The 25,560-nt window shown below is 37.1% G+C and overlaps 1 protein-coding gene across 3 annotated transcripts in view; it reads left to right on the forward strand.

Annotated features, from left to right (window-relative positions):
• The window catches only part of ARHGAP32 (Rho GTPase activating protein 32), a 191,650-nt gene that overhangs the window by 49,683 nt on the left and 116,407 nt on the right, over positions 1-25,560 (forward strand). The window contains exon 1 of one of the 3 annotated variants that reach the window (XM_043873280.1): positions 17,428-17,830. The exons of 1 other annotated variant lie outside the window; for it this stretch is intronic. In XM_043873280.1, the coding sequence (XP_043729215.1) occupies positions 17,595-17,830 (236 nt within the window). In that variant the 5' untranslated portion in view covers positions 17,428-17,594. Of the gene's footprint in view, positions 1-17,427; positions 17,831-25,560 lie in introns of those variants that run through there. One more of the 3 variants, XM_043873289.1, reaches the window with a different exon arrangement.

Here is a 25,560-nt window from a genome sequence, read left to right on the forward strand (position 1 = left end):
ACAGGGTTGAAATCAGATCACATTATTTTTTCCTCTTTTGTGCATCTAAAGTTTGAACAAACTCCAGGAGATAGTGAGGGACAGGGAAGCCCGGTGTGCTGCAGCCCACGGGGTTGCGAAGAGTTGGTCACAACTGAGCGACTGAACAACAACATCAGATTACCATAAATTGGTGAAGGGACTTTGAGATCTGATTCAATTAAGAAGACATTATCTTGGCTACCTAGATGGGCCCACAGTAATCACAGGGGTCCTTAAAAGAGAGAAGTAGAGAATCATTGTGAGTAACAGAAGTGAAGACAGGAGCAAAAGGTTGGAGTGATGTGTGGAAGGGGCTGTGTGCATACAAGTGGCCTCTAGAAGCTTTAAAAGGCGAGAAATAGAGTCTCTTCTCCTCCTAGGGGACCAGTCCTGCTGACACTTTGACTTTAGCCCAGCGAGACTGATTTTCTCCTGAAATTTAAGATAATACATTTGTGTTGTGTTATGCTGCTTAGCTTGGGGTGATTTATTTCAACAGCATTTGGAAATGAATTCAAAGATCAAAGCAAAAAGGAATACATACAGAAAGCATTGCGTGCTAGGGTGTGTTCTAAGCAGTTTGCATATACGAGCTCATTTAGTTTACACCATAACCTTTTGAAACAGGAACCACTGTTGTTAAACTAAGGCACTGAAAAGTTATGTAACATTTTCAGGACAGATAGATAGATCTATATAGAGAGATTAAAGAAATGTTTTGTTTTAGAAAACAAGGGAATAACCCATCTGTTATGGTTCATTTGGAAATGAACATAGGTACAGAAATATTTAAAGAAACATTGAGTTTGCTCAGCTCTGATGAAACAAATATGAGAAATTTAATGAATTGATTTTTTTAGGAAAGTTGTAACAACCAAGCTTTACTTAGAAGAGAGAGAAGATGGAAGCAGAGTAATTACCATAGAAGAAATAGAAAAACTTGTTAAAGAGAAACCCTCCCTTCTCATATTCTAATCTAACAGATTTAGATGATACTGGAGGGGAAATCTGCCGTACTTTTATGAAATGGATAATACCAATGCGGTGTAAACTGGTAGAATAGAAAACAGGGTTGCAAAAGTTTTACATAATGCTGGCAAAACTTGGCAGAGATTGTACATTGGAAGCTTGATCAGTCTCACAAATGAATATCAGTATAAAATTGCCATAAATAAAAAAAAATTGCCATAAATAAATATTAGCAGAATCAAAGCTCATTAAAGAATAATACACCATGGTCAGATGTGATTATTTACTGACCTCATGAATGCAAAGACAGTTCCTTTTGTAAATCACCACATAAATAAATGAAAAGTCTGATTTCATCACTTCTGTAAATTTTGAAAAGCTATCTCACGAAAAGTGGAATGCAACTTAGCAACTGAACAACAACAAGAGGCATTGATGGTTATTTGCTTAAAACGATATCATCTGTGTGTGTGTCTGTGTGTGTGTAATGTGTTTCTGTTTCCAAAGCTGCATCATGATTACTGGGCCAACACTGGAAACGTTATCATTAACCAGAATAAAACGGTGATAATCAGTGACAAGAGGACTTCGAGAGGACAAGTTGCTCAAGTCGAATCTTGAAGGATGAGTCATTGTTTACACAGCAGATGAGTGAAAGTCTGTTCAAAGGAGAGGGGCTAAATAGTACATAGTCACGGCAATGTGAAAAAAAATGGTGAGTTCAGGGGAGGAATTTTCAGAAAAAAAGAAGAGATGACTGAGTGGAGCTCGTGAAGGGAGGTAGTCATCCCTCTGTGTCCTCAGGCTCAGCACCTAAGGATACAACCAAATACAGATGGAAAATATTCAAGAAAAAAAATTCCAGGAGTTGCAAAAAGTCAAAGTTGGATTTGCTGCAGCTATTTACATAGCATTTACATTGTATTTACAACTATCTACGTAGCATTTTGTTGTATTAGGTATTGCAAGTAATCTAGAGATGATTTAAAGTAAATGGGTTATACTTGTTACATGCAGACTCTATTCCGTTTTATCAAGGGACTTGAGCATCCTCAGAATTTGGTATCCAGGGGAGGTCCTGGAACCAGTCCCTCAGGGATACAGAGGGATTACCAAATTTTTAAAAATCCTTTCATTGTGGCTTTTAAAATCAGTATATAGTGTTGTTGTGCTCAGTTGCTCAGTCATGTCTGACTCTTTGCCACCCCATGAACTGTAGCCCGCCAGGCTCCTCTGTCCATGGGATTCTCCAGGCAAGAACACTGGAGTGGGTTGCCATTTCCTTCTCCATATAGTGTTGATAAGAGGAACTAATTGGACTTAATGCAAGTTTCCATTGTTCTTAGGAGCTTTAAGAATAGATTGTTTGGAAACTTTGCTTGCTTGCTTCATTATCTGTGAGCTTCACTTAATCCATGGGTTAGTTCTGAAGTCAGTGAATAAGGTGAAATGAAGGCCTAGGTGAAAGTATGCTTGACAACCCTTTAAATTTACTATGAAGAATGAAATGAAAGCAAATTGTTTCCACTAAATCCATTGTAGTTTTTTCCCAGCAATGAAGCAGGTTTGCTTTTTTTAAAAATATATAGTGAACAATATTGAAGTCAGATTTTTTAGAAGCTCTGTTACAATAAAAATGCATGTCTTTACTTGGAATCAAACCCAGTTGAATAGATATTGTTGAGTTAGCATAAATTAATCACGTGAAACTGTGCCACTCTCTAGCTGTTGTACTTGGAGGTTGTAGTAGATGCTTGTTTTCTTTTCTCTGTCTCCCTCTTCCTCCTCCTCCTCCTCCTCTACCTCCTCTTCCTCTCCCTCATTCTCTTTTTGCAGTAGCCCTTGATTTTGCTTTGGGAATCCTTTCTTCCCCTGATCTTGGTTCCTTCGGGACCAGGCAGGATTCCACCTTTCTGTTGCAACAGTGAACCTGAAGTCCATGACTCAGACCCAGGCCAGTCAACCGAGTGTACCCTCTTTTGGACAAAGTGATTTGTTTAGAAGTGGGTAGGGAATCTAAGATGACCCAATTAAATGGACTCTGTCGTGGCTACCAGAGGAGCAGGTGGTGGGGGACTGTGGCCCCCTGTGGGTTAGGCCTGTAGCTTGTGCGTTACGTGACGTGACGTGGTGGGAAGAGGCTGGTCAAAAGTCAGATGGAAGTGGTAACAGCACTTGTGCCCTAGGGAGTGGTGTGCGGGCCCTGTATTCCCAGGGGCGTGGTTCAGCTGGGTGCAGCCTTCTGTATTCACGTAGTGCCTGGCTGACAGTCTAAGGCCTTGCTTGTTTCAGTGAAGTTGTGCTGGAAAACGGCCATGCCCATTCATTTACTCTTGTCTGTGGCCCCTTTCCTTTGATAGAGGCAGAGTTGTATAGTTGTGACAGAGACCATATGGTTTACAAAGCTAAAATATTTATTATCTGGCCCTTTACAGATAGAATTTGGTGACTCTTAACCTAGTGCTTCTGACATGAAATTTTGCATAAGCAGATGCAAAATTCATGCTAGTTGTAAATTGTTCCTTAATATATCAATCACTGTGGAACACATTTGCCTTTTCGAAGCAAGTGTTAATAGTTGAAATGTTTGTACGTGAAACCTAAGACTGTAGCCAACATCTGGGGAGACATCTTCCTGAAGCAGTTAGAACCCTTGAATGCTTTCATACCTTAAGTGAGAGCACTCTTTGGGTATTTTCAGTCATTATGATCCATATAATCTTTTATGTTTAATCTGGTTTGAGTTGCATTTTCTACTCCTTTTAATAGAATTTTTTAGAAAAAAAATTTTTTTTAGACTAGTTTTAGATTTTCCAAAATGTTGCAGATAGTATAGAGTTCCTATTTATCTCATATCCAATTTCCCCTTTTGTTAACATCTTACATTAAAATGGCACTTTTGTCACATGTAGTGAACCAAAATTTACACACAGTTATTATCTAAGGTTCATATTTTATTTGAATTTTGGTTTCTACTTAATGTTTTTTTTTTTTCTATTCCAGGATACCATAAACCTTTAGTCATCATTTCTCCTTGGGCTCTTCTTGCTTGGGACAGTTCTTAAACTTTGCGTATTTTCAGTGCCTGTAGGTTATTTTGTAGAATGTCCTCAGTTTGAGTTTGTCTGACTTTTTCCTCATGCTTATACCAGGGTTATGGGTTCTTTGGGGGGAGTACTACTACAGTTCTTGTTTAAAACCGGCTTTTCAGGCAACAGTCATGGACATGAGAAGATAAATATGAATTATTGTTCTTCCCTGCAAGATTTTTACACTTTTTATTTTTAAAAAATTATTTAAAACTTACCTACCTTCTACCTGCAAAACCAGAGTGTAGTCTCTTTCCTTGTCTTGTCCTGCCCTCATTTAATGCCTCATTTATCTTTCCTATAGCATCTTCATGTAAGGTTTGTCATGTTGGGCTATTAAAATATTTGAAACAAATCTCTTTTTAAATGGCTTATATAGGCTTATAAAAATGTTGCACTATTAAATTGTTATCTGAAACATGAAAGTTTAATTCAAGATAAAGAAACCTGTCCCATTTTCAGGAGTTTTGCTGTAATATCTGTATTTCCATGATGCAGAATTCTTCATGCAGCTGAGCTAGGCATACTGTTTTTGGCATGTCCTACAGTACGTTACTTAATGTGGATTACTGGGTGCTCTGATGTCTCAGACTCTCACATCCATCACTTTTCTCCATTACTGTTCCCTGCTGCCAATTGCAGGAAATTTCAGTACATTATTACATTCTGTCATTTGCCTTTGGCAAGTAGTTCTGACAAATGGAAGATTAAAATTTAGCTGCTATAGGTTTAAACCACATCCTTTGTGTTAGATAAAAATACCTCCTGGCATATTTTCTTGGTTTAACTGAAGCAGTCATTTTGTCCATTTTCAATGAAATGGGAGTTTCATTGAGCTTCACAGCGTGGTGTGCCTTGGGGACATCTCTTGATTACCCCTTATCTCAATTTACATCATTTAAATTTCAAATAGCAGCACTTCCAAAGTGAGTCAGAACATTCAAGGCTTAGACCAATGAAAACTCATTGATTCCTTATACTATATTTTATTTGAAATGTACTGTTATGAAATATGAGCCTTTGATGTGGTTTGGAGAATAGATAAGATACACATACACACACGTATTTTGGGGACAACTCAGTAAAGGCCAGATTAAAGTATAATTTGAGATTCAAATCAATCATGTTTGGTAGCCCAGATAAGGTTTCTTTCTGTGTAAAGTGAGCAGTATTTTAGCCCCCACACTAAAACTTTGTTGCTTTCCTGTGAGTATCCTTGATCACAAATGTTTTTGTTCAGTTGCTAAGTCATGACCAACTAACTCTTTGGTGACCCCATGGACTGTAGCCCGCCAGTCTCCTCTGTCCATGGGATTTCCCAAGCAAGAATACTGGAGTGGGTTGCCATTTCCTTTTCCAGATCTTCCCTGTCCAGGGATCGAACCTTCATCTCCTGCACTGGCGGGCGGATCCTTTACCGCTGAGCCGCATGGGAAGCCCTGGGTCACGAATATTCAAGTACAGTTGCTTAAGTACATAACCTGCCTCGAAGTTTCCTATAACATTGGGTGTAAGATACTTTGCTTTAATTGCCATCTGGAATGTTTCCGGTTGTGCTGCCTTATGCCCAGTAGTAGCTGTTAGGTGCCACCCACTGTGGTAGATTCATAAAGCATTTAAATAAGAAATATTGTTTAACACACCAGAAATGGTGTGAATTCTGTCGAGGCTTATTAAGCAGCATGGTTAGTAATGATTAGTATTGGTATAGCCTTAATGAGAATCATCTGAGTTCAGTTCAGTTGTTCAGTCTGATTCTTTGCGACCCCATGGACTGCAGCACGCCAGGCTTCCCTGTCCATCACCAAATCCCGGAGCTTGCTCAGACTCACATCCATCGAGTCGATGAGGCCATCCAACCATCTCATCCTCTGTCCTCCCCTTCTCCTCCTGCTTTCAGTCTTTCCCAGCATCAGGGTCTTTTCCAATGAGTGAACTCTTTGCATCAGGTGACCAAAGTATTGGAGCTTCAGCATCAGTCCTTCCAATGAATATTCTGGACTGATTTCCTTTAGGATTGACTAGTTTGATCTCCTTACAGTCCAAGGGACTCTCAAGACTCTTGTCTAACACCACAGTTCAAAGCATCATTTCTTTGGCACTCAGCTTTCTTCACAGTCCAACTCTCACATCCGTACATGACTACTGGAAAAACCATAGCTTTGACTAGACGGACCTTTGTTGGCGAAGTAATGTCTCCGCTTTTTAATATGCTGTCAAGGTTGGTCATAGCTTTTCTTCCAAGGAGCAGGTGTCTTTTAATTTCATGACTGCAGTCACCATCTGCAGTGATTTTGGAGCCCCCCCAGAATAAAGTCTGTCAGTGTTTCCATTGTTTCCCCACCTATTTGCCATGAAGTGATTGTCTCAAATAAATCAAAGAACTCCAAAATTAATAAGGCCAAAGAAGATGATGTGCTTTCTTCTTTCAGGTTGTCAGAATTCTGAGCCAAGAAGTGACAACTTCCTCCTTGTCATATATTACAGACACCACGCTTTTCCTTCCATTTCCCCACATTGAGAGATGGTAACTAGTTAGAGGGTATAGTTGACAGTTATGTTAGTATCTCATTCATTCAAGCCTCTTATTAACCACTTACATCTTGTGAACAGCCCTTCCATATTTAAATTGATAAATTCTGAGTTATAGGATTAAAAAGTGATTTTTATACTCTTCATTTAAGAATGCTGATTCGTTCATTTGGATTATTGATCATTTCAGACAGTAAAAGCAAATCATTTTGGGGGCTTAATTTTTGTTCTTGTTGCTTTCCTATGTGACCACCTGATTATTATACAGCTGGGCAGTCAGATAAATAGAATCAGCTGAAGAACTTCAAGTGCAGATTCTAGAATCAGGGCTCTAGAAATCCAGTAGGGTGGGGAGACCTGTCTTTTTTAAGCTACTCATCTTGTTCTGATGCCCAGTGGTGTATGTTCGTGTAGTTCTCTTACATACTCTCTGAGGAGTACTGCTTTTGGCTTCTGCAGAGGGCCCTGAGATGTGTAGGGAATGAAATACTGTTCTGTTGTCTTGGGTGTCCAGTAGTTCTGATGGTATCATCTTTATTTCATAGTAAAATTCAGAATGGCTGAAATGGAGTATGTAGTAAATATTGATACTGGTTTTAAAACATTATTTTTTATTCACTTGTTTTTGCAGTAATGTGATATATGCATTTTTGAAAAAATCTTGTGATGTTACAAACCTTGTACTGAAAATAAAAGGTCTGGTAAAAAATAGGGTTGCACAAATCACTCAAAATCTATACCGCTTTCTACCCAGAGCACTAATAAAAGCAATAACAATTCTAATAACAGGTCAGTTTAAAAGATACGTCAAATCGTGAGTCAGTGAAGAAGTAATACAGTAAATGTAGGATTTTACCTTTAAAGAAGGGTGATGGATGCTTGATAGCACGAGTGGCAGAATGAGGGGCTGAGAGTGCTGAATCATAGACACAGAGGAAATGTGCATCAAACGGAGGAAGCACTGTGCAAAAGGCCCGGGACTCAGGATGGGGCCAAACTGAGCCCGCAGCACAGTGGCCAGAGTGGGCATCACGTACAGTTCGCCAACCCCCTGAATTTTGCCACCACACTCCCCCGGGTAGTGAACTTGGTGTTAAACTGGACATACCTGGCTGAAGACATAATACGTGGGAAAAATTGTTACATACAGTCTGAGTCATAGTGACACATTGCCCTACTTACCAACCTCATGTGAGCTAATTCACGTTACAGAAACCTGTTGGAGCAGGAAGATCATACTTGATGCCCGTTTTGGGGCAGACCTCGCGGTTAAGTGTGTGAGTTCAGGCTCCTTCTGCCCTTGTGTTCCTTAGGTAGATCACTCTCCCTCTTTATGCCTGTTTCTTTTGTATTTTTAAAAGTATTTTGAAAGTGTTTCTGTAAGTTCTATGGGAAAGCAGAAAGAAGAATGCTTGGACTGGGAAATAATTTGAAAATTTCCTTCACAATGAACCTAAGAGGTTAGTACCACTTACAAATTGTGTGACTTTTGGGAAAGCCTCAGTTTCCTCATGTGTAATTCAGGGACAATGTTTTGATCACAGCATGTGACTAGAATTAGTACGAGATGCTATGTGAAAATTTACCATCCAGTTTTAAGGTAGAAGAAGGAAACATGCATTTCTGAAGTTAAGTTTCCTAGGTAACTTCAGAGTAGACGACCTTCAGATTACTTCTAACTTCAAAAGTACTGGGATTTCTGAAGTTTGTATAAGTTGCTAGTATTTATTTTCAGTTCCTGTCACAAATGTTTCTCTGACCCTTCACTCTTTTCAGCTGTAAGTAGCCACTGGCCAAATTTTTCTTTACTATCATGTTATAGACATTTGCAGCAGATACTCATTCAGGTGAATGTTCTTAATTTCGAGAAAATAGCCTAAGAAAAAACACCAACAACAGCATAAGAATTCCCCCGGTATCAGTTTACAACCTGTGTCTATGCAATTGCGCCTTCTGTCACTTTGGCATCATTTGCTGAATGTTTCGAAGAAGGGTCTTAGTACCCTGACTGATACCCCCAGTTTTTCTAGTTGAATATTTTCATCTATTTCAGGTTAATCTTTAAGAAGTTAAGACATTTACTTTTTGCTCTCCTCCTTTTTGCCCTCATATTGCCCTAGCTGATCAGAGACTTCATTTCATCCAGCTCTTCCTCCCCATCCCTCCTGTAAAATATTTTTTTTTTTTTGCACTGCTGATTTCAAGTAAATTAAGTTCTAATTAAAATAATTTTCACCTTAAGGTTTGAATGCTCAACAAGCTTGACACTCTAAAAGATAATTTGCTTTTCAGATGGTTGTTCATCAAAATAAATCTCTAAGTAGGTTATGGGTCATTGTTCCTAATGAGTGTGTGCAGATCCTTGAACTGTTTTGGGGCAGAGAAAAGGACTGAGGATCTCTGTTTTAAAGCCGCACTTGCAAAAATAGCCTCAGTTTTTTCCTTGGAAAACAATGCTGTACATGACCATAGTGTCTTGTTTGTTTATTCCCAGTGTTGCACCTGTGTTTATTATTAAGCTATTTTATGTTAGACTATGCAGTTATTGAGATTATAATGAATTCAATTCTCAGTGCTTTTTCTTAGAAGTTTATGGTTTTCTAAAATCTGTTATTTCAAATGTAAAATTCCTACCCTTCACTTAGTTTAGTTTCTTTTACTGAAGTGTTATTCACTTTGAAATATGTCAGAGTGCTTTGAAAATAGTAAATCACTTTAGTGATATAAGATGATATTTTTGTTTTGTTGATATGGTATCGTCTTTGTATTTTATGTTTGAACAGGACAGAATGGGTGATAATCACTGGCGTGTTATTGGATGCTGGCAGAAAAATCAGTGCATCCTGAATTGTCTTTTCCATTTGTTCACTTAAGGGTGCCTTGTTAGTTTGTGGATATGCTTGCTATTTGTAGAATCTTTCACTGTTTTGATAGTTCTTTGACTTGGAAATTCTGAAACACTGGCCAAATCGTTAAGTGTTTTCTTGTGCGGAAAGGGGGTAGAGAGGAGATCGTCTAGTTCTCCTTGGCAAATCTATGTTACTTGATGCTAACATGTTGGCTTTCCAAGCTCATGAAGATTTATTAATGTCTATTCCTCTGTATTATCATGAGTCCATATTTTTTCAGATATGCAGCCTTATAGATATGTCTTTGATCTCTTGATTCCTATTAATCAATTAATATCAATTGTTTAAGAGCTGGTGAACTAGGCTTGATATACTAGAATGTGATAGTCCTGCATTTCACCAATTTTAACATAATTGGTAATTTATTCCAGAATATCAGTTGTTCCTTTTTCATGCTCACATAGGAGTGATTTTAATGTTTCTGTCCTTTTAAGAATATTTTATAGTTCACACAGCTTTTATGCTGCCTTCTAAAATAGTAGGAACTAATTAGTGGCAGACATCTTGGTATTAGTCATAGGCTGTTCAGATGTGTGCAGGAATTGCCATTGTCCCTAGCAGGTTGTGTAGGAGGGACGTGGAATGTCATAGTTGATAGCAGAGATTGCGAGAGCCCTTCTAGGTTAGAAGTTAAACAACACTTGAAGCTTTTTAATGTGCTGTACCTTGGAGAGCTACCCTACTATGCCTGGTGAAGTCATGCAAGAGTATATTATCTATGGCACTTTGCTTACTTTTGTCTTAGCATTTTCTATCATTTTACCCCTTTGATGTTTATTTGATTACTGTTTATTTTAGAAGGCTGGAGATAAGGTAGAAAACATGAGACTAAAGCAGTCAATATAGCCTTTAGGAATTAATGTCTGTAAAGGAAATAAGAACTCAAGGAACTGGTAGAACAACTCTACTGGGAGAGAATCGGCAAGGCCTGGAATGCTAGAGATCATACAGGACCTGATTTCTTCAACAGATATGTAACAACAAAGGAGGAGAGGAAAGCCTTAAATCTCAATATTATTTACTAAAGTATTAGCTAAAATATCATGTGTGGACTTCCTGATTCAAACAAACCGTGTTAAAAAAACAAAGGTTTGTGCACTGACTGGGTATTTGTGATATTTCTTCAAGTGAGATAATGATATTTTAGTAATTTTAAAGGAGCCCTTATGAAAATTTTGTTTCCTCTTCTAAGGAGTTTAGCATTTTTTACTAGATCCTAAACCTCAATTCATGAAACATTTTTAATTATACCTTCCATTTTTAAAGCATCTTTTATTTACAAATGTTGTGTTCCATGGGTACTTTATGTATACTGTTTCTTCTAATCACTTTGATTGCAGTATGATTGGGCACGTTTATTCTGTTCATATGAGGAAATTGAGCTTCAGAGATCTTAAGTAAATTGCCCATATTCATACAGGTAATAAGTGGCACCAAAGGAATTTGAGTTATCTGGTCTTCATTAAATTAAAAAAAAACCAACATTATTTCTAAAATGGAAACCATAGACTCAAAATCAGTACTGTTGTTTTCAGTTGCTTTGTGTGTTTCACTTTAGTGCTACTTGTAATAGTGAAATGGTTGCTTAACGAATTGTGTATCAATTCACCAAGTAAACATCAAGTTAGTTCGGTTTCTGCTTATCACAGCAAAGGCATAGTGATATAACTTGAAGGTTGTGAATTGACACTTAAAGACAGCTTTATTATTTTGCAAATACTGCTTGAGACAGCATAAAATGTAGTTTTTATCATTATATCTTTTCATTATATTCATTGATATCTATGATATGTTGAGATGGAAACTTAGCCTTCAACTATTCAAGAGAAGAAACTAGAGTAGATCTTTAAATTCATGAAGTTAATTTACTTAAAACTAAAAACTGAAATAGCTAATACATTTTTATATTAAAAATTAAACATTGTGGATAAATTTAAAGATGAAAGTAAGAATTGCCCACAGTCTTTTGTTGTGTAGATTACCAAGCTCTTTTTCTATATGTGTTTGTATTGAAAATATGATTTTTCTTACAATGGAATCACATTAAAAATTTTTTTTTATAGTTACTGATTCCAAACAAATACAGTGGTTACAGCATTGGAGGAGTCTAGTTAGATAGCCTGTCATGTTGAAGTATTTTTCTTCAACCAGTATTATTTATATGAGATGATTCTAGAATATGTAATAATCGATGGTAGGTAGTGATTCAGATTTTATTTTTTTGGGCTCCAAAATCACTGCACATGGTGATTGCAGCCATGAAATTAAAAGACGCTTATTCCTTGGATGGAAAGTTATGACCAACCTAGATAGCATATTAAAAAGCAGAGACATTACTTTGCCAACAAAGGTCCATCTAGTCAAGGCTATGGTTTTTCCAGTAGTCATGTACGGATGTGAGAGTTGGACTGTGAAGAAAGCTGAGCGCTGAAAAATTGATGCTTTTGAATTGTGGTGTTGGAGAAGACTCTTGAGAGTCCCTGGGACTGCAAGGAGATCCAACCAGTCCATCCTAAAGGAGATCAGTCCTGGGTGTTCATTGGAAGGACTGATGCTGAAGCTGAAACTCCCAATACTTTGGCCACCTCAGGGGAAGAGTTGGCTCCTTGGAAAAGACCCTGATGCTGGGAGGGATTGGGGGCAGGAGGAGAAGGGGATGACAGAGGATGAGATGGCTGGATGGCATCATTGACTCGATGGACATGGGTTTGGGTGGACTCCAGGAGTTGGTGATGGACAGGGAGGCCTGGCGTGCTGCAATTCATGGGGTCGCAAAGAGTCAGACACGACTGAGCAACTGAACTGAACTAAACTGAGTGATTCAGTGAAAGCATAGCCTGAGATTATATTTATTGAAAGTAATTTTCTACATTTATAATGAACATTTTATATATGTATATATTTAAAACTTGAATACCAGAAAGTATGCCTTTAATCTTTGCTTATTTGGATAAAGATGTAGGAACTTAAGTTAAAATGATAGACCATTTCACTTGAGTTTTGAGAGAGCTTTTCATATACTTGTGAAATTTCCACCTAATATCACTTATTAAGAAGATTGAAAGTATCATGCTGAATTGACTTAAGATCTAATTTTATATGCACTTACTTTGTAATGCATGAGGGGATAATATGAGCTTTTAGTTCTGATTTCTGATTTTGCATTCTTCACATTCAGAAAAGGGATTCAGGTAATTAGAAAACAACCTCTTAATTTAGTTGAGTTTGGTTTCCTTTTACTTACTAAATTACTACTCTCTTTTAAATAATGGTAAAAATTACAGACTTAAGCCAAATGTTTGAAGATTGAGATATCTTACTCTTCAGTGTTTGTATAGTCACAGTGATGAAAACATTTTTATGGCTTCAGTGATGATGATGAAAATGATGGCTGTCATTTCTGGGGGGGGGGGTCTTATCTATACTGTGCAATATGATAGTTTTATTACATACATTATTTTTAATCCATACATTAACCTTACAGGGTTGTCATTACTCTTTTAGAGATCTCCAAACTGAGACTCAATTTAAGTTACTCTCCCCAAACCACAGGATTTGTGAACAACATGGTTGAGATATGAGTCTATGTCTGACTTCAAAATATTGATACTTCCAGTTCTATTTTTTTTTTTTACTTCCAGTTCTATTGAAAACTGTTTTTTCCTTCTAGGTTTTATAGTCAACTTTTTCAAATAAAACTCTTTTTTTTTTTTCATGAATATATTTTTGTGATGACATATTCAGATAGCCATTTTTTGGGGAAATTTCATTTAGTTCTTTTGAACAGTTCAGAGTTAGCGCTCTCTCTAAATATGTGTTTCTAATAAGCAAATCTTCTCTATCATGAAATGTTCCATTTCCTAGCCAAGTAGACAAAGCTTATCTACAGAATGCTTCACAGATATGACTCTACAATAGATATACCACATGGCTCTTCAGAAAATTATGTATTCTAAATGTGAAGTGTCTGACTGTAGTGAATACATATGTATCAAATAATTGTATTAGAAAAATTGAACAAGAATCCTTCTAAGATATTTTCAGTGACCGAAGATTTTCCTGTAATGTAAAAAGTGCCATATATAATGTTCAAATGTCATCCATTATCAACCATTCTTCTACTATGTATTCATTCTACATTTTAATGGATTTATATCTTTAAATTGTTTTTCTCTTGGAAAAAAAATGCATTATACTTTGGTATTCTTAAACTGTTGCTAAGAATGCTTTTCCCGTTCCTGTAGGAATGGGAACTTCTCTTTCCCTCAACTTCTTTGCCTGTTGGTCAGTAGAAGATGAAGAATCAGCTGGTTCTAAACTACTGATGGTGACTTTTGGGATTTAGGTCAGGGACTTGTGCTCTGAAAAGCTTGCAGTGGGAGTGGAGTCTGGTCAGATTTTAAACCAATCAGGAAAAAGGGTTAAATCCCCGCTATGGTCTGTAAGAACGGCCCTCTCAACCTGTGGTGGCCATGGGTCCCACTCTTCTTGCTTTCTTTCCTGCCTCTATCTTTGATTTTTGCTAGATATTCCTAAGCTACCAAAGAAGACAACAGAGAAGAACGACCACATGTTGATCTGAATTTAAGCCCTTTTTTTTTTAAAAGCTTTTGACAGCATAGTCAGAACTGTGAGAACAAGTCTTGAATGACTGCTTGGTGCGAAAGTCAGCTTGGGAGGAGAGGAGGCTCTCCCTGCAGCAGGGGTGCGGGGTGGAGAGGTGGGCGTCTGATGTGACAGCAGGGCTGGAAGATGAGGCTTCCTGATGCCAGACTGCCCATGGTGTTCGGTGCGCAAATGCCGCTTACAGTGTCTTTTTTCATGTTTGAAAGTGCTTGAGGAAGGGAGGTAAATGAACCATGAAAGTGAAAGAGTAAAATAAATGATTAGAAGGAAAGATAAATAGGATCTATGAAAGCACATGATTTTTTGCCAAATTGCCCTGCACGGAGGTTATACCAGTGTATATTCCCACCAATAGTGTATATTCATTTTCCTACATCTTCTTCCTAACAGCTTGTTAAAACTTTAAAACATCTTTGCCTGATAGACTAAAAAGGGATCTTATTGTGTTTTTCTTTTTCATTTTTATTGAGTGAAGTAAATAAGTTTTATTATGTTTTTATGATTCTTTCATGTCTTTCTGTTATTATTCTGCTTATGCTTTTTGCCTGTTTATCTTTTGGGTTGTTGGATTTTAAAGATTTGTAGGCACCTTTTATATATATATTAAAGAAATTAACCCATTGTGATAGGTTCCAAATATTTTTACTTAATTAATTACATTTGACTTCATTCATAATTAAAGACTTTTTTTGGTTAGGAAAGATTTTTAAATTTGTATGCAGTAAAATTTATCAGTCTTTTGTGGTTTTAAGGCTTCTTAAAGTTATATTTTGAAAGGACTTCCTCACAGTGAAGTGATCAAAAGATTTCCCAGATTTTCTCTTTTGGTTTTATCTTTACATTTAAATCTTTGATCCATTGGGAATTAATTTCAGTGGGTGAAATGAGGAAGGGGTTAAATTTAATTCCATCTCCTCACTATTTCTTTGGAATGACTAACGTGGTCAGTAGATTAAAACTATATAGTTTTTGGAGCAACAAAATTAAAATAGTAACACGTAGTATAAGTTATAGTTTCGTGGAAAGGAAAGGTACCTTATAAACAAAGTCAGCTGCATGGTTCATTTCCTTTATTTTCCAATATGAAAATTCAAGGGTATCCCAGTAGATGCCTTTTAAACTTTTATCTGGTCAGATTTAGTGCAAAACCAGGCTTGTTAGTAAAAGGCAGATACCCGTACCAGGTTGGTACCAGGTTGGTACCAGCATAGCTGTTTTTTAAGTAACAGTTGTGCTGGTTTTGGAGATGCTGTACTTTTCACTCATTTCCCAGCGAGTCATTTTACTGCTCCTCTAAGCGTCTTTATTTTAAGTTATGTGTAAAAATGTTGCATGCTTCTGTTTCTGTAATTGTCAGCACCTTTCTATTTATGACACTTTTTTTTTTCCTTTAAAAAGCCATGGACAGGCCCGGCTGTTGTGTCCCACTTTGGATACCTGAGCAAAGGTGTATATGGAAGTTATTATTGAAGGGAAGGAAAGATGGGTGTTATATTAGAAGGCATGAAGATGGGCAAGTCCCTAGACCTTGCTTATCTTCTCTGTATATTGTGGTCCTCCTTAACTCTGAGATACATAACTGTGCCTCTCATTGTGCTGGGTCCAGAGCCCTTTCTAATTTTATGTTTACCTTTCTTAAGTCAGAGATAGAACTTCTAAGTTTAATTAGGTCACATTTGTTTTTTTTGTTTGTTTGTTTTGTTTCCATTACTCTAGAAGGTGAATTTAAAAAGATATCAGAAAGTGTTCCATGTTTTCCTCTAAAGGTTTTATAGTGTCCAGTCTTACATTTAGGTCCTTAATCCATTTTGAGCTTATTTTTGTATACTGTGTTAGAGAATGTTTTACCAGCAACACTTATTGAAGAGACTGTCTTTTCTCCATTGTATGTACTTATCTCCTTTATGGAGGAAACCTATATGTCTCTGATATTCTTGTTTCCTCCTCTTATGGAGGAAATCATAAACAAATGAAAAGACAACTTACAGAATGGGAGAAAATATTTGCAAATGATGCAACTGACAAGGGATTAATTTATAAAATACACAAGTAGCTCATACAGCTCAATATTAAAAAAAAAAAACAACCCAATCAAAAAATGGGCAGAAGACCTAACTAGATATTTCTGCAAAGAAGACATGTAGATGGCTAACAGCCACGTGAAAAAATGCCTGACATCACTAATTAATTATTAGAGAAATGCAAATCAAAACTATAATGAGGTAGGTATCACTTTACTTTGATCAGAATGGCCATCATCAAAAAGTCTACAAATAATAAATGCTGGAGAGGGTGTGGAGAAAAAGGAATTCTCTTGCCTGGTTGGTGGGATTGTAAATTGGTACAGCTACTATGGAGAACAGTCTGGAAGTTCCTTAAAAGACTGCAAGTAGAGTTTCCATATGATCCTGTAGTGCCACTCCTGGGCATATATCTGGAGAAAACTATAATTAAAAAAGATACATGCACCGCATTGTTCATAGCACTATTTACAATAGCCAAGACATGGAAGCAATTGGAATGTCCATTGACTGATGAATGGATAAAGAAGATGTGGTACATATATATAATGGAATATTACTCAGCTTAAGTTAAAAGAAGTAATGCCATTTGCAGCAATGTGGATGGACCTAGAGATGATCATACTGAGTGAAGGAAGTCAGACAGAGACAAATGTCATATGGTATTGCTAATATCTAAAAAAAGAAATACAAGTGGACTTATTTACAAAATTGAAGTAGACCCACAGACTTAGAAAAAAAATTTATAGTTACCAAAGGAGAAAAACAGGGGGGGAGGGATAAATTAGGAGGTTGAGATTAACATATACACCCTACTATATAAAATAGATAACCAACACCTACTGTATAGCACAGGGAACTATTCTCAATAATTTTGTAATAGCCTATAAGGAAAAAGAGTTTGCAAAAGAATACGCAGACACACACACTCACACACATATGTATAACTGAATCACTGTGCTATACACCTGAAACTAACAGGACATTGTAAATCAGCTGTATTTCAATTTAAGGGGAACGTGAATAGACTTTGTATCCTACTGTTGTGTGAAAATTGTATAAATTTTAATTATGTTGAATTGGTTCACAGTGCTTTTCAGGTCTACTATATCTAATAAAAATTAAATAATAAAGTCAGGTAGAAAAAGGATATAGATAAGAAAAGTCTGAATCTTGAAAATTGCTAATTTTAACTTAATAGCTAGAAATCTTGAGAAGAGAGAAATAATTATTAAATGACTAGGAACTGGTGAAAACTCCCCTGCATTTGGGTCGTGTGTTTGGCTATGTAGGTCAGGCAGCCTACAGCAGTGGGAGGGTCCGGTGTCCCAGGTGTTGCAGTCTGACACATTGAGGGTGCTTCGCGGGACTTCCTGTCTTTGCCTCAGCTGTAATTAACCTTTGCACGTAATAGCCTGTGGCCCGGCATGATCACGTTATTACTGGCGCCCCGGCCGCATACCTGTGTGTACATCAGTAGAGCTGAACAGCCTGGACACTGCTCTGCTTTTGCCCATGCCTTGAGGTTTAAACTTCGAAGACACACGATGGAGACCGAAAGTGAGGGTAGCACATCGGGAGACGACAGTGTTTTTTGGTTGGATTCGGAAGTTCTAACCCAGGAGACTGGCAGTGAAGAGGGAGAAGGGGAAGAGCATTGCAGGTAAATACGGAGTTCACAGTCCGTTCTTTCTGTCTGTCTCACCTTTGTCCCTCTCTCCACCTCCCTCACCTGTGCTCCCCAACCCTCCCATCCTTTTTCTTTTAACCTCCTTTCAGTAAGGTTTCTTTTCTCTGGGGGAAGATTTGGAGCTGAGAGGACGGGTTTCTAGTTGGGTATATAGCATTCTTCATTCCACAACTTGCCCTGAGCTTGTAAAAGGCATTTTAAATGACTCGTTAGAACACCAGGAGGAGAAGGTGTTAGACAGGTTTTGTAGTAGCATTTCAGGAATTTCAGGTAGAGACTCATAATGAACTATTACCCCTTCCTGTATCTGATTTGCACCTAACAGAAGTGACTTGGATCTGAATCTAAGAGATTTTTCTTCCTCTTTTTCCTTGGAATATGTTCCTCTGTGTGTGTGTGTGTGTGTGTGTGTGTGTGTGTGTGTGTGTGTGTGTGTGTGTGTGTGTGTGTGTGTGTGTGTGTGTGTGTGTGTCTGCAACTGTGGCTGCTTTTGTTCCCTTATTCTTATGTGCGAAACATTTTGATTATGTGCAGATTAATTATTTCATGGATCAAAGCCTCTGACCTTATATTTCACTTACCTTATAGCTCTCCTTCTCCCACCTGCCCCAGCAAATCTCTCTTGGTATGATCTCTAATTGTATCTTCATAAATGAAGTGTTTGGGAAGGCCACCTGATTAAGCAACTCTCCAAGTTCAGTGCATTAGTGAAGAAAGAGGTCTCACCCTCCTTGTACACACAGTACCATTTGTGTATTAATTTTGTTGTGCTGTTATAAATTTTAGGAGGCCTTATTCTGGCTTTTCTTTTTCAACAGGTGTAGCAAATTAATTCTTTTGGAGATACTAAAAAAAAAAAAAAACCTCGAAGAAGTTTGTACTACATATTATCACTGCCACCCACATGGGCAATTAAAACACCTTTTACAGTTTTATCTATGGGTAGTTGGGTAGGAGACCGGATCATTATTTTCATCAGATCTTGTCTTTAGTGTTTGAAAAAGAGTCTTTCCTTTCTCAGTGGATTTCTTTATTCACAGATTTGACTTTTAAAGTCTAGGTTGAATGACAGACGAGATTGACTACTGGGGCTTCCCTAGTGGCTCATTCTGTAAAGAGTTTGCCTGTGATGCGGGAGACCTGGGTTCTGACCCTGGGTAGATCCTCTGGAGAAGGGAGTGGCTACCCACTTCAGTATTCTAGCCTGGAGAATTCCATGGACAGAGGAGCCTGGGGGGCTACAATCCATGAGGTTGCCAAGAGTCGGACATGACTGAACAATGCCTAACACTTCACATATATCACGTTGAATGTTAGGAACTCTTGATAACCACTGATTAACAAATTGAGTGTGGGTTAAAATGAATAGGAAGTATGTTTTAAATTTTAAAGAATAATTCACAGTGTTCGAAGTATGAAAGTATGAAAATGAACATTTCATTAGCATGTGAAATTCTTTCTTGTGTCAACTTTCTCATTCTCTCTATGGTTTTTATTTTAGCCTTTCTCACTGGCCTCAGCTGCTTCTCTCCCAAGGTGTGCTCACGTTTCACATCGCATATTCCATAGTTTTAAATGTGATCTGTGTGTCATGAACAGTCAGTGGGAATAAGGTATTTATTGTGTGAGAACTGTTTGGCCTAGTGTTAAAGTCGTGGAAGTTATTTCGGCCTGTTTGTCAAAGGAGGAGACAGTCTGGTCTTTGTTGTGATGGACTGGGTTTCAGGATCCTCCATTTACTTGGGAGGCAACAGGAGGCAGTCTGGGGTTTTCTTTTGACAGTTCATCTGTGTAGGCCTGAGGTTTTCTTCTCCTGAGGACCATGGGACCACATTTTCATTCCCGAGAAACTGAGTTAGGTGGTGCATTGTTTTAGGAAACCCTGACACTGTAGGGCATTTGTCCTGTTGACAATATTCTTTCATATCTGATTGTCATCATGACTCTCCCAAACCAAGTATGTCTTTGAGATTTGATCTTATTTTATTTATAAGGGTGACAGAGATCAAGGCAAGGCCATGTTTCATGTAGTGTTTCTCACCTATTCAGCAGTCAGACATGAGGAAATGCGCAGCAGAGTGCTTGCATAGTGTTCACCCTGATGTTCCAGCTGAGATGCCTTGCAGAAAAAAATGTGTGTGGGTGTTGAAGGTGAGGGTTGGATACTGGGAGTTGTAGCTGTAACCTTGAGAAAAGCAATGGTAAACTCAGTGTTGTGTGTGACAGTTGTTTTTGTAAAATCAGTTTAATAGTTAAAAAATACAGAAATGTTTTACCTGTTTCTTTAAAATCTGTGCTGATATACATTAACTAAAATGTTGTTAATGATTACAGTCTAATTTCCATGCATGCACACACTCAGAAAAAGGGCAGAAGATTGTGTACTCTTCTTTTTCTCTGAATAACTTATGAATTAGATTTAAAATTCATTCTTTTTTTTTTTTGCATTTTTTAAAAACTTTTAAAATTTTGTTTTGGGGTATAGCCAATTAACAAGTAGGTATTGTTATTTCCCATTTTCCAGATGAGGAAACTGTAGCTCAGACAGCCACATAAACCATATTGTCAGTATGTGTAGATAAGTGTAACTAATGTTGAAAGTAAAAGACTTCAGTTTGATAAAAAAAATTTTTTATATCTGCTGCTAAATGTTATTTTCTAGTAAATAACAACCTTTAAGAAGCTACAGCTTATTTCTCAGTTCTGAAATTCCTTCTTTGAGGAATTTTTGAGCACTGGTGATACATCAGTTACGTAGCCAACATAAAAGTGAAATAGTGCATGCAACAATGTGACCTTTTAAAGATATGACCTGGAGGACACCTGGGAATTATTACTGACTCACGATCATGAGAGGGTCTAGTTTTTTGGCATTTGAGGGCAGAAAGGTTTATCATATGACCTTGATTAGTGTTCTCTAGTATCACATTATTGTAGATACACAGCCTAGTATGTATGACAAACAATGACATAGAGTTTGAAACATTTACTGAGATGATATGTGTGTATAATTAAACCACATTTTTAGAACTTGTATACCTTTAAAAATCAGAGTCTACAGATGCCCAGATCTCAATCAGATCTTCACTTTTATCTCCATTCTAAGACAGTTGTTTTTAAGAAGAGAAGCTTCTGACTCTAGTTAAGCTAGATAATTTGGCGTACATATTTTAACTTTTTTTGAAATGTGTTTGTTGGTTTATAGCATCATAAAGCTAATAATAAATGGTTCATGCATTTGATTCGTTGGTTAGTTGGTTGCTTTATTCATTCTCTGCCTTATTTGAAATGAGGTAAAAGTTAGAAGATTTTGAATTAAAAGATTTTGCAGCAGTCCAAATAGGTAACAAGGAATATGTTAGTTCTTTTAGATCTTTCAGATTTAGATCTTCTTTCAGATCTAGGATGGCTATTTTATTTTATTTTTTAGGGTGGCTATTTTAATGGCTAAATCCTCTGGAAACTCACAGTTCTTTGCTTTTAATATGCTTACTGTTCTTTTGTCTTCTGTAGAAATTTCTCATTTTAGGAATCCCAGGATAGAGAGGTAGCAATAACAGCTTATCATTGACATATATATCAGTATCACACCCAGACCTATTTTAAACTCTGTGACTTTTCATAGTCATCACACCCTTAATAATCTGTTATGTACAATACCCACCCCCCAAAATGTGCATTTTGCAAAAAAACCAAAAAAGATATTTCTATTACTCTGTAACTTTGGATATGTGATATGGAGTATAATTGACTCCCTGAAATATTCTTTCAATATGAACTATAACTTTCACCCAAAGTCATCTCATCAGTGTCACATAGAGAGTAAATTTAATGGTAATTGGACTGATATGAACATCGCTTAATCTCAGAAAATTTTGTTCAGTGTTGGAGTCTAGTCATTAGGCTGTCCTTTTTAATGGGTGAAATGAGTCTGTCTTAACCATGAAGCATGCTAGTACAAGACTTTCTTGGTATTTCACTAATTAAACTCTTTGGGATGGAATCCAGGGTTAGCCTTTCTTACATCTGTCTGTATGAGTTTGTTTGTTTTTTTTTTAATATACAAGAAGGGCCTGAAAGCACAGAAAATTATAAACCTATATCAGAGTTCCTGATTATTAAGTTGTGTATTTAAAGTTAAAAATTTTAAATCTTGTTTCTCCTTAAGTTTTGGATTCACCTTAAGCATTAAGCCCCCGCAAATAGTCAACTGCACGTTCAAACTTAGTAACTAAAATTCCTTGAAACACTTAAGGCTCTGTTTATAAATGTAGTGCAGTCAGTATCCTTTAAAAATACATATAAAGTGACAAACCTGGGAAGACTGCAATCAGAACAAGGAAAGCCTTTCTAGATAGTTAATTTTAGAAGTTGCCTGTTACACTTTTACTTTCCATTAGTGATTAGCTTCCTTTCCACGCGCTCATATTTTCAAATCAGTTTCTTTCACTCCCATGTGCTGTTTCCGCTCATCTTAGCTCTGTCTTTTCTTCCATTTCCCTTCCTTTTAAGATAAGGTCTTTAGAGTGCTTCTCTTAGTCCCCTAATCCCCGATGAGTCTTTTATCGCCATTTTGCCCCTGTTTACCTGGTGGCTCAGGTAATCCTTCCTCCTGCAATGCAGGCAAAGCAGGTTCAATCCCTGGGCCGGGAAGATCCGCTGAAGAAGGATATGGCAACCCACTCCAGTATTCCTGCCTGGGAAATCCCATGGACAGAGCAGCCTGTTGGGCTATAGTCCACAGGGTCGCGAAGAGTTAGACATGACTTAGCGACGATACAACAAATTCTGTCCCCACTCCCAAGCCCAGTGTTTTACTGAAATGATTTTTACTATGTTTTGCCATTCAGTCAGATTTAGTTATATGTGTCATTGTTTCCTCTCCTTTTTAATCATATTCCATCTTAATGTGTCTGTTCTGGTCCATTTGTTACTTAGTTGATATTTTCTTGAATCTTTTGTTCAGATAAGTTCTATGAGTGATGTACTCTGATTTCTTCCATATACTCACTGCTATTTTTTTTTTTTTCTTTTCCTTGGTAGGTAACTTATTCTTTCTGAATGCTTGTAAAATTTTCTTTTTATCCTTAGTTATGTGTATTTTGTCATTAAATCTTCAATTGGACCTCAGTGACTTTCAGTCTGTAGACTTAAGTCTTCATATTAGGAAAGATTTTTAGAATTTTATTATTAATTTAATGATTACCTCTTTTATCAGTAATAATTTTCTCCTCATGGAATCTGTTTATTGCGTATTTGATCTCCTTAGTGTTTCTTTCATGATGTATCTGTCATTGTTGTTTTTCAGTCGCTAAGTCATGTCTGTTTGTGACCCCATGGACTGAAGCAGGCCAGGCTTCCCTGTCCTTCACTATCTCCCTGAGTTTGCTCAAACTCATGTCCATTGAGTTGGTGATGCCACCCAACCATCTCATCCTCTGTTGCCCCCTTCTCCTCCTGCCTTCCATCTTTCCCAGCATCAGGGTCTTTTCCAATGAGTCAGCTCTTTGCATCAGGTGACCAATTTATCTTCACATTTTGATTTTATGATTTGAGGTATTTCTTATACTTCTTCTTTAGGCCATTAATTTCATCTTTTTCTTTAATCTTTCAGATTCATTTTGAGTGGAGAAGTAATTTTTAAGTGTTCTTGTTCTTATGTATCACTGACTTAATATTTATATAATAATGAATTTAGGTTATTGTCTTTCTGCTTTAACTTTGCAGCCTGTGCGCTAAGTATGCATGTTCTGTTTGTTCTGACTAAAAGAATTGTAGCTTTTTACTGCTCAGGTCAATATCGCCCTTCTCTGTCTCCCCACCCCCACTTCGGATTTTCTCCAGTGGTCCCATGATGCTATATAGCTTCTGCCTTTCTTTTCTTAGGTGAACACACCCTTGTTAATAGCCCTAGTCCCTCTAATTGATTGTTAAATTTATTTACAGAGTAATTTTCCAGTTTTTATTAATTCCTTGGGGGCAAGTACCTCTTTTGTTGTGGGGAGAAGTGGGAGTATAGCCTCCTTGAACCTCTGTTATTTTCCACTGGTTTACCAGTCAGTGTGATCCCATTTGCTTCTTTGTCTTCCAGAAGTTGAAGATTTCTGGCCTGCTGATCCCACCCAGTATTAATCTTTTAAGGATTTATTTTCCTTTTATTTGGCTTACTGCCTTTTCAGAGACTTAGAGAAGGAAAGCGCTATTTCTCAACGTATATGCAGACTTGAATGGGAAGTTCACTGGTAGCTTTTTTCACGGCTTTCGAGGGAGAGCTTCTGAGGGGAGCATTCAGTGAGGCAGGATCTTGGTGTCTGCCACCCAGTCCAGTGGGTCTCCGAAGGTGAGAATTGCTTGTTTCAGGGTCCTCTTCAGGCTGGGAGGTGGGATCTTCCAGTAGAAAGTGGTCCATCACATCTGGAATGCCTGAGATGTGTTAATACATTTCAGTTTTCCTGTTTGCAAAACAGGGCTACTAATAGTATACCAAGAGTAACCAGTTAGAAGACATTGGGAGAAGAGGTGCCATTTTTAAGAGCAACAACAAAGATGAAATGCTCAGAAATAAACTTACTAAGGAACTCTAAGATCTATGTGAAGAAAATTTAAAATATTGCTGAAGGACATAGAAGTTTGGAACAAAAGAAAAGATATATACCTTGTTCATAACAAAATAGTCAATATCATAAAGATGTTAGTTTATTATAAAGTTAATGTGATAATAACAATGCTTTTTTAAAAACCTAGGTGAATTGGTTTTGAAATAAATTGACCTTGACTAAATAATTGAGTCAAGAAACTTTGGGGAGAAGAACAAAGCAAGGCTAGGAAGAGGATTAGTGCAACCAGATATTATGTTATGAAGTCTCAGTGATTAAAACCTTGTGGTACTGGTATGAATAGAGGGCATAAGGGGGTGAAATGGGAAGCCTAGAAATTTACCCTAATATATAGGAAGATATGGTAAAGATGGCTTCTCCAAAGCCAACGGGAACATTATGTACTATTCATTGAATTCTTTGGGGGGAAAACTGAATATGCATCTGTGAAAAATAAGGAAAATTGGAGACCTGCCTCATACCAAGGATAATTTCCAAATGATTGAAGAAGGTACAATGTATTAAATGAAACCACGAAAAATTCAAAAGAAAATATGGGAAAGCTTAAAAAAAATAGGTTTTGGATCAGGGATGGCATTTTGAAATGACTTAAAATGTAAAACTCAGGGTTGTGGAATTCAGCTACATAAAATATAAAACATCTGCATTATAGAAAACAAAATAAGCAAGGACAAATGACAGCCTGTTAAAAATACTTGGAATTCATATTACAAATGAAGAACTAATGTCTTTAAAGAACTTAAAAAGAGATAAGAAAAAGACCAAAAATCCAACAGAAAAATGGGCTACTTTATAAAAGGAATTTTTTTTCATCATTGAGTGTTTGCCTTTCATATATACTTGAACATATCTTGAAATGACATCTTATAAACTTGTAGTATAGTTTGTAATAGTGAAAGATTGGAAATAATTGAAGAATTCACTAGTAATGGATGAGTTAAATTATGGAATATCTATGATATTCCACAGTGGAATATTGCACAGTTGTAAAAATAGCAGAGAAGCTGTTTATAAACTGATACGGAAAGTCCTTCAGAAAATATTAGAAAACTACACAACAGTGTGAAACATGATACTTTTTATGTA

The sequence above is a fragment of the Cervus elaphus genome, chromosome 2 (genome assembly GCF_910594005.1).
Source record: "Cervus elaphus chromosome 2, mCerEla1.1, whole genome shotgun sequence".
NCBI classification, from domain to species: Eukaryota; Metazoa; Chordata; class Mammalia; order Artiodactyla; family Cervidae; genus Cervus; species Cervus elaphus.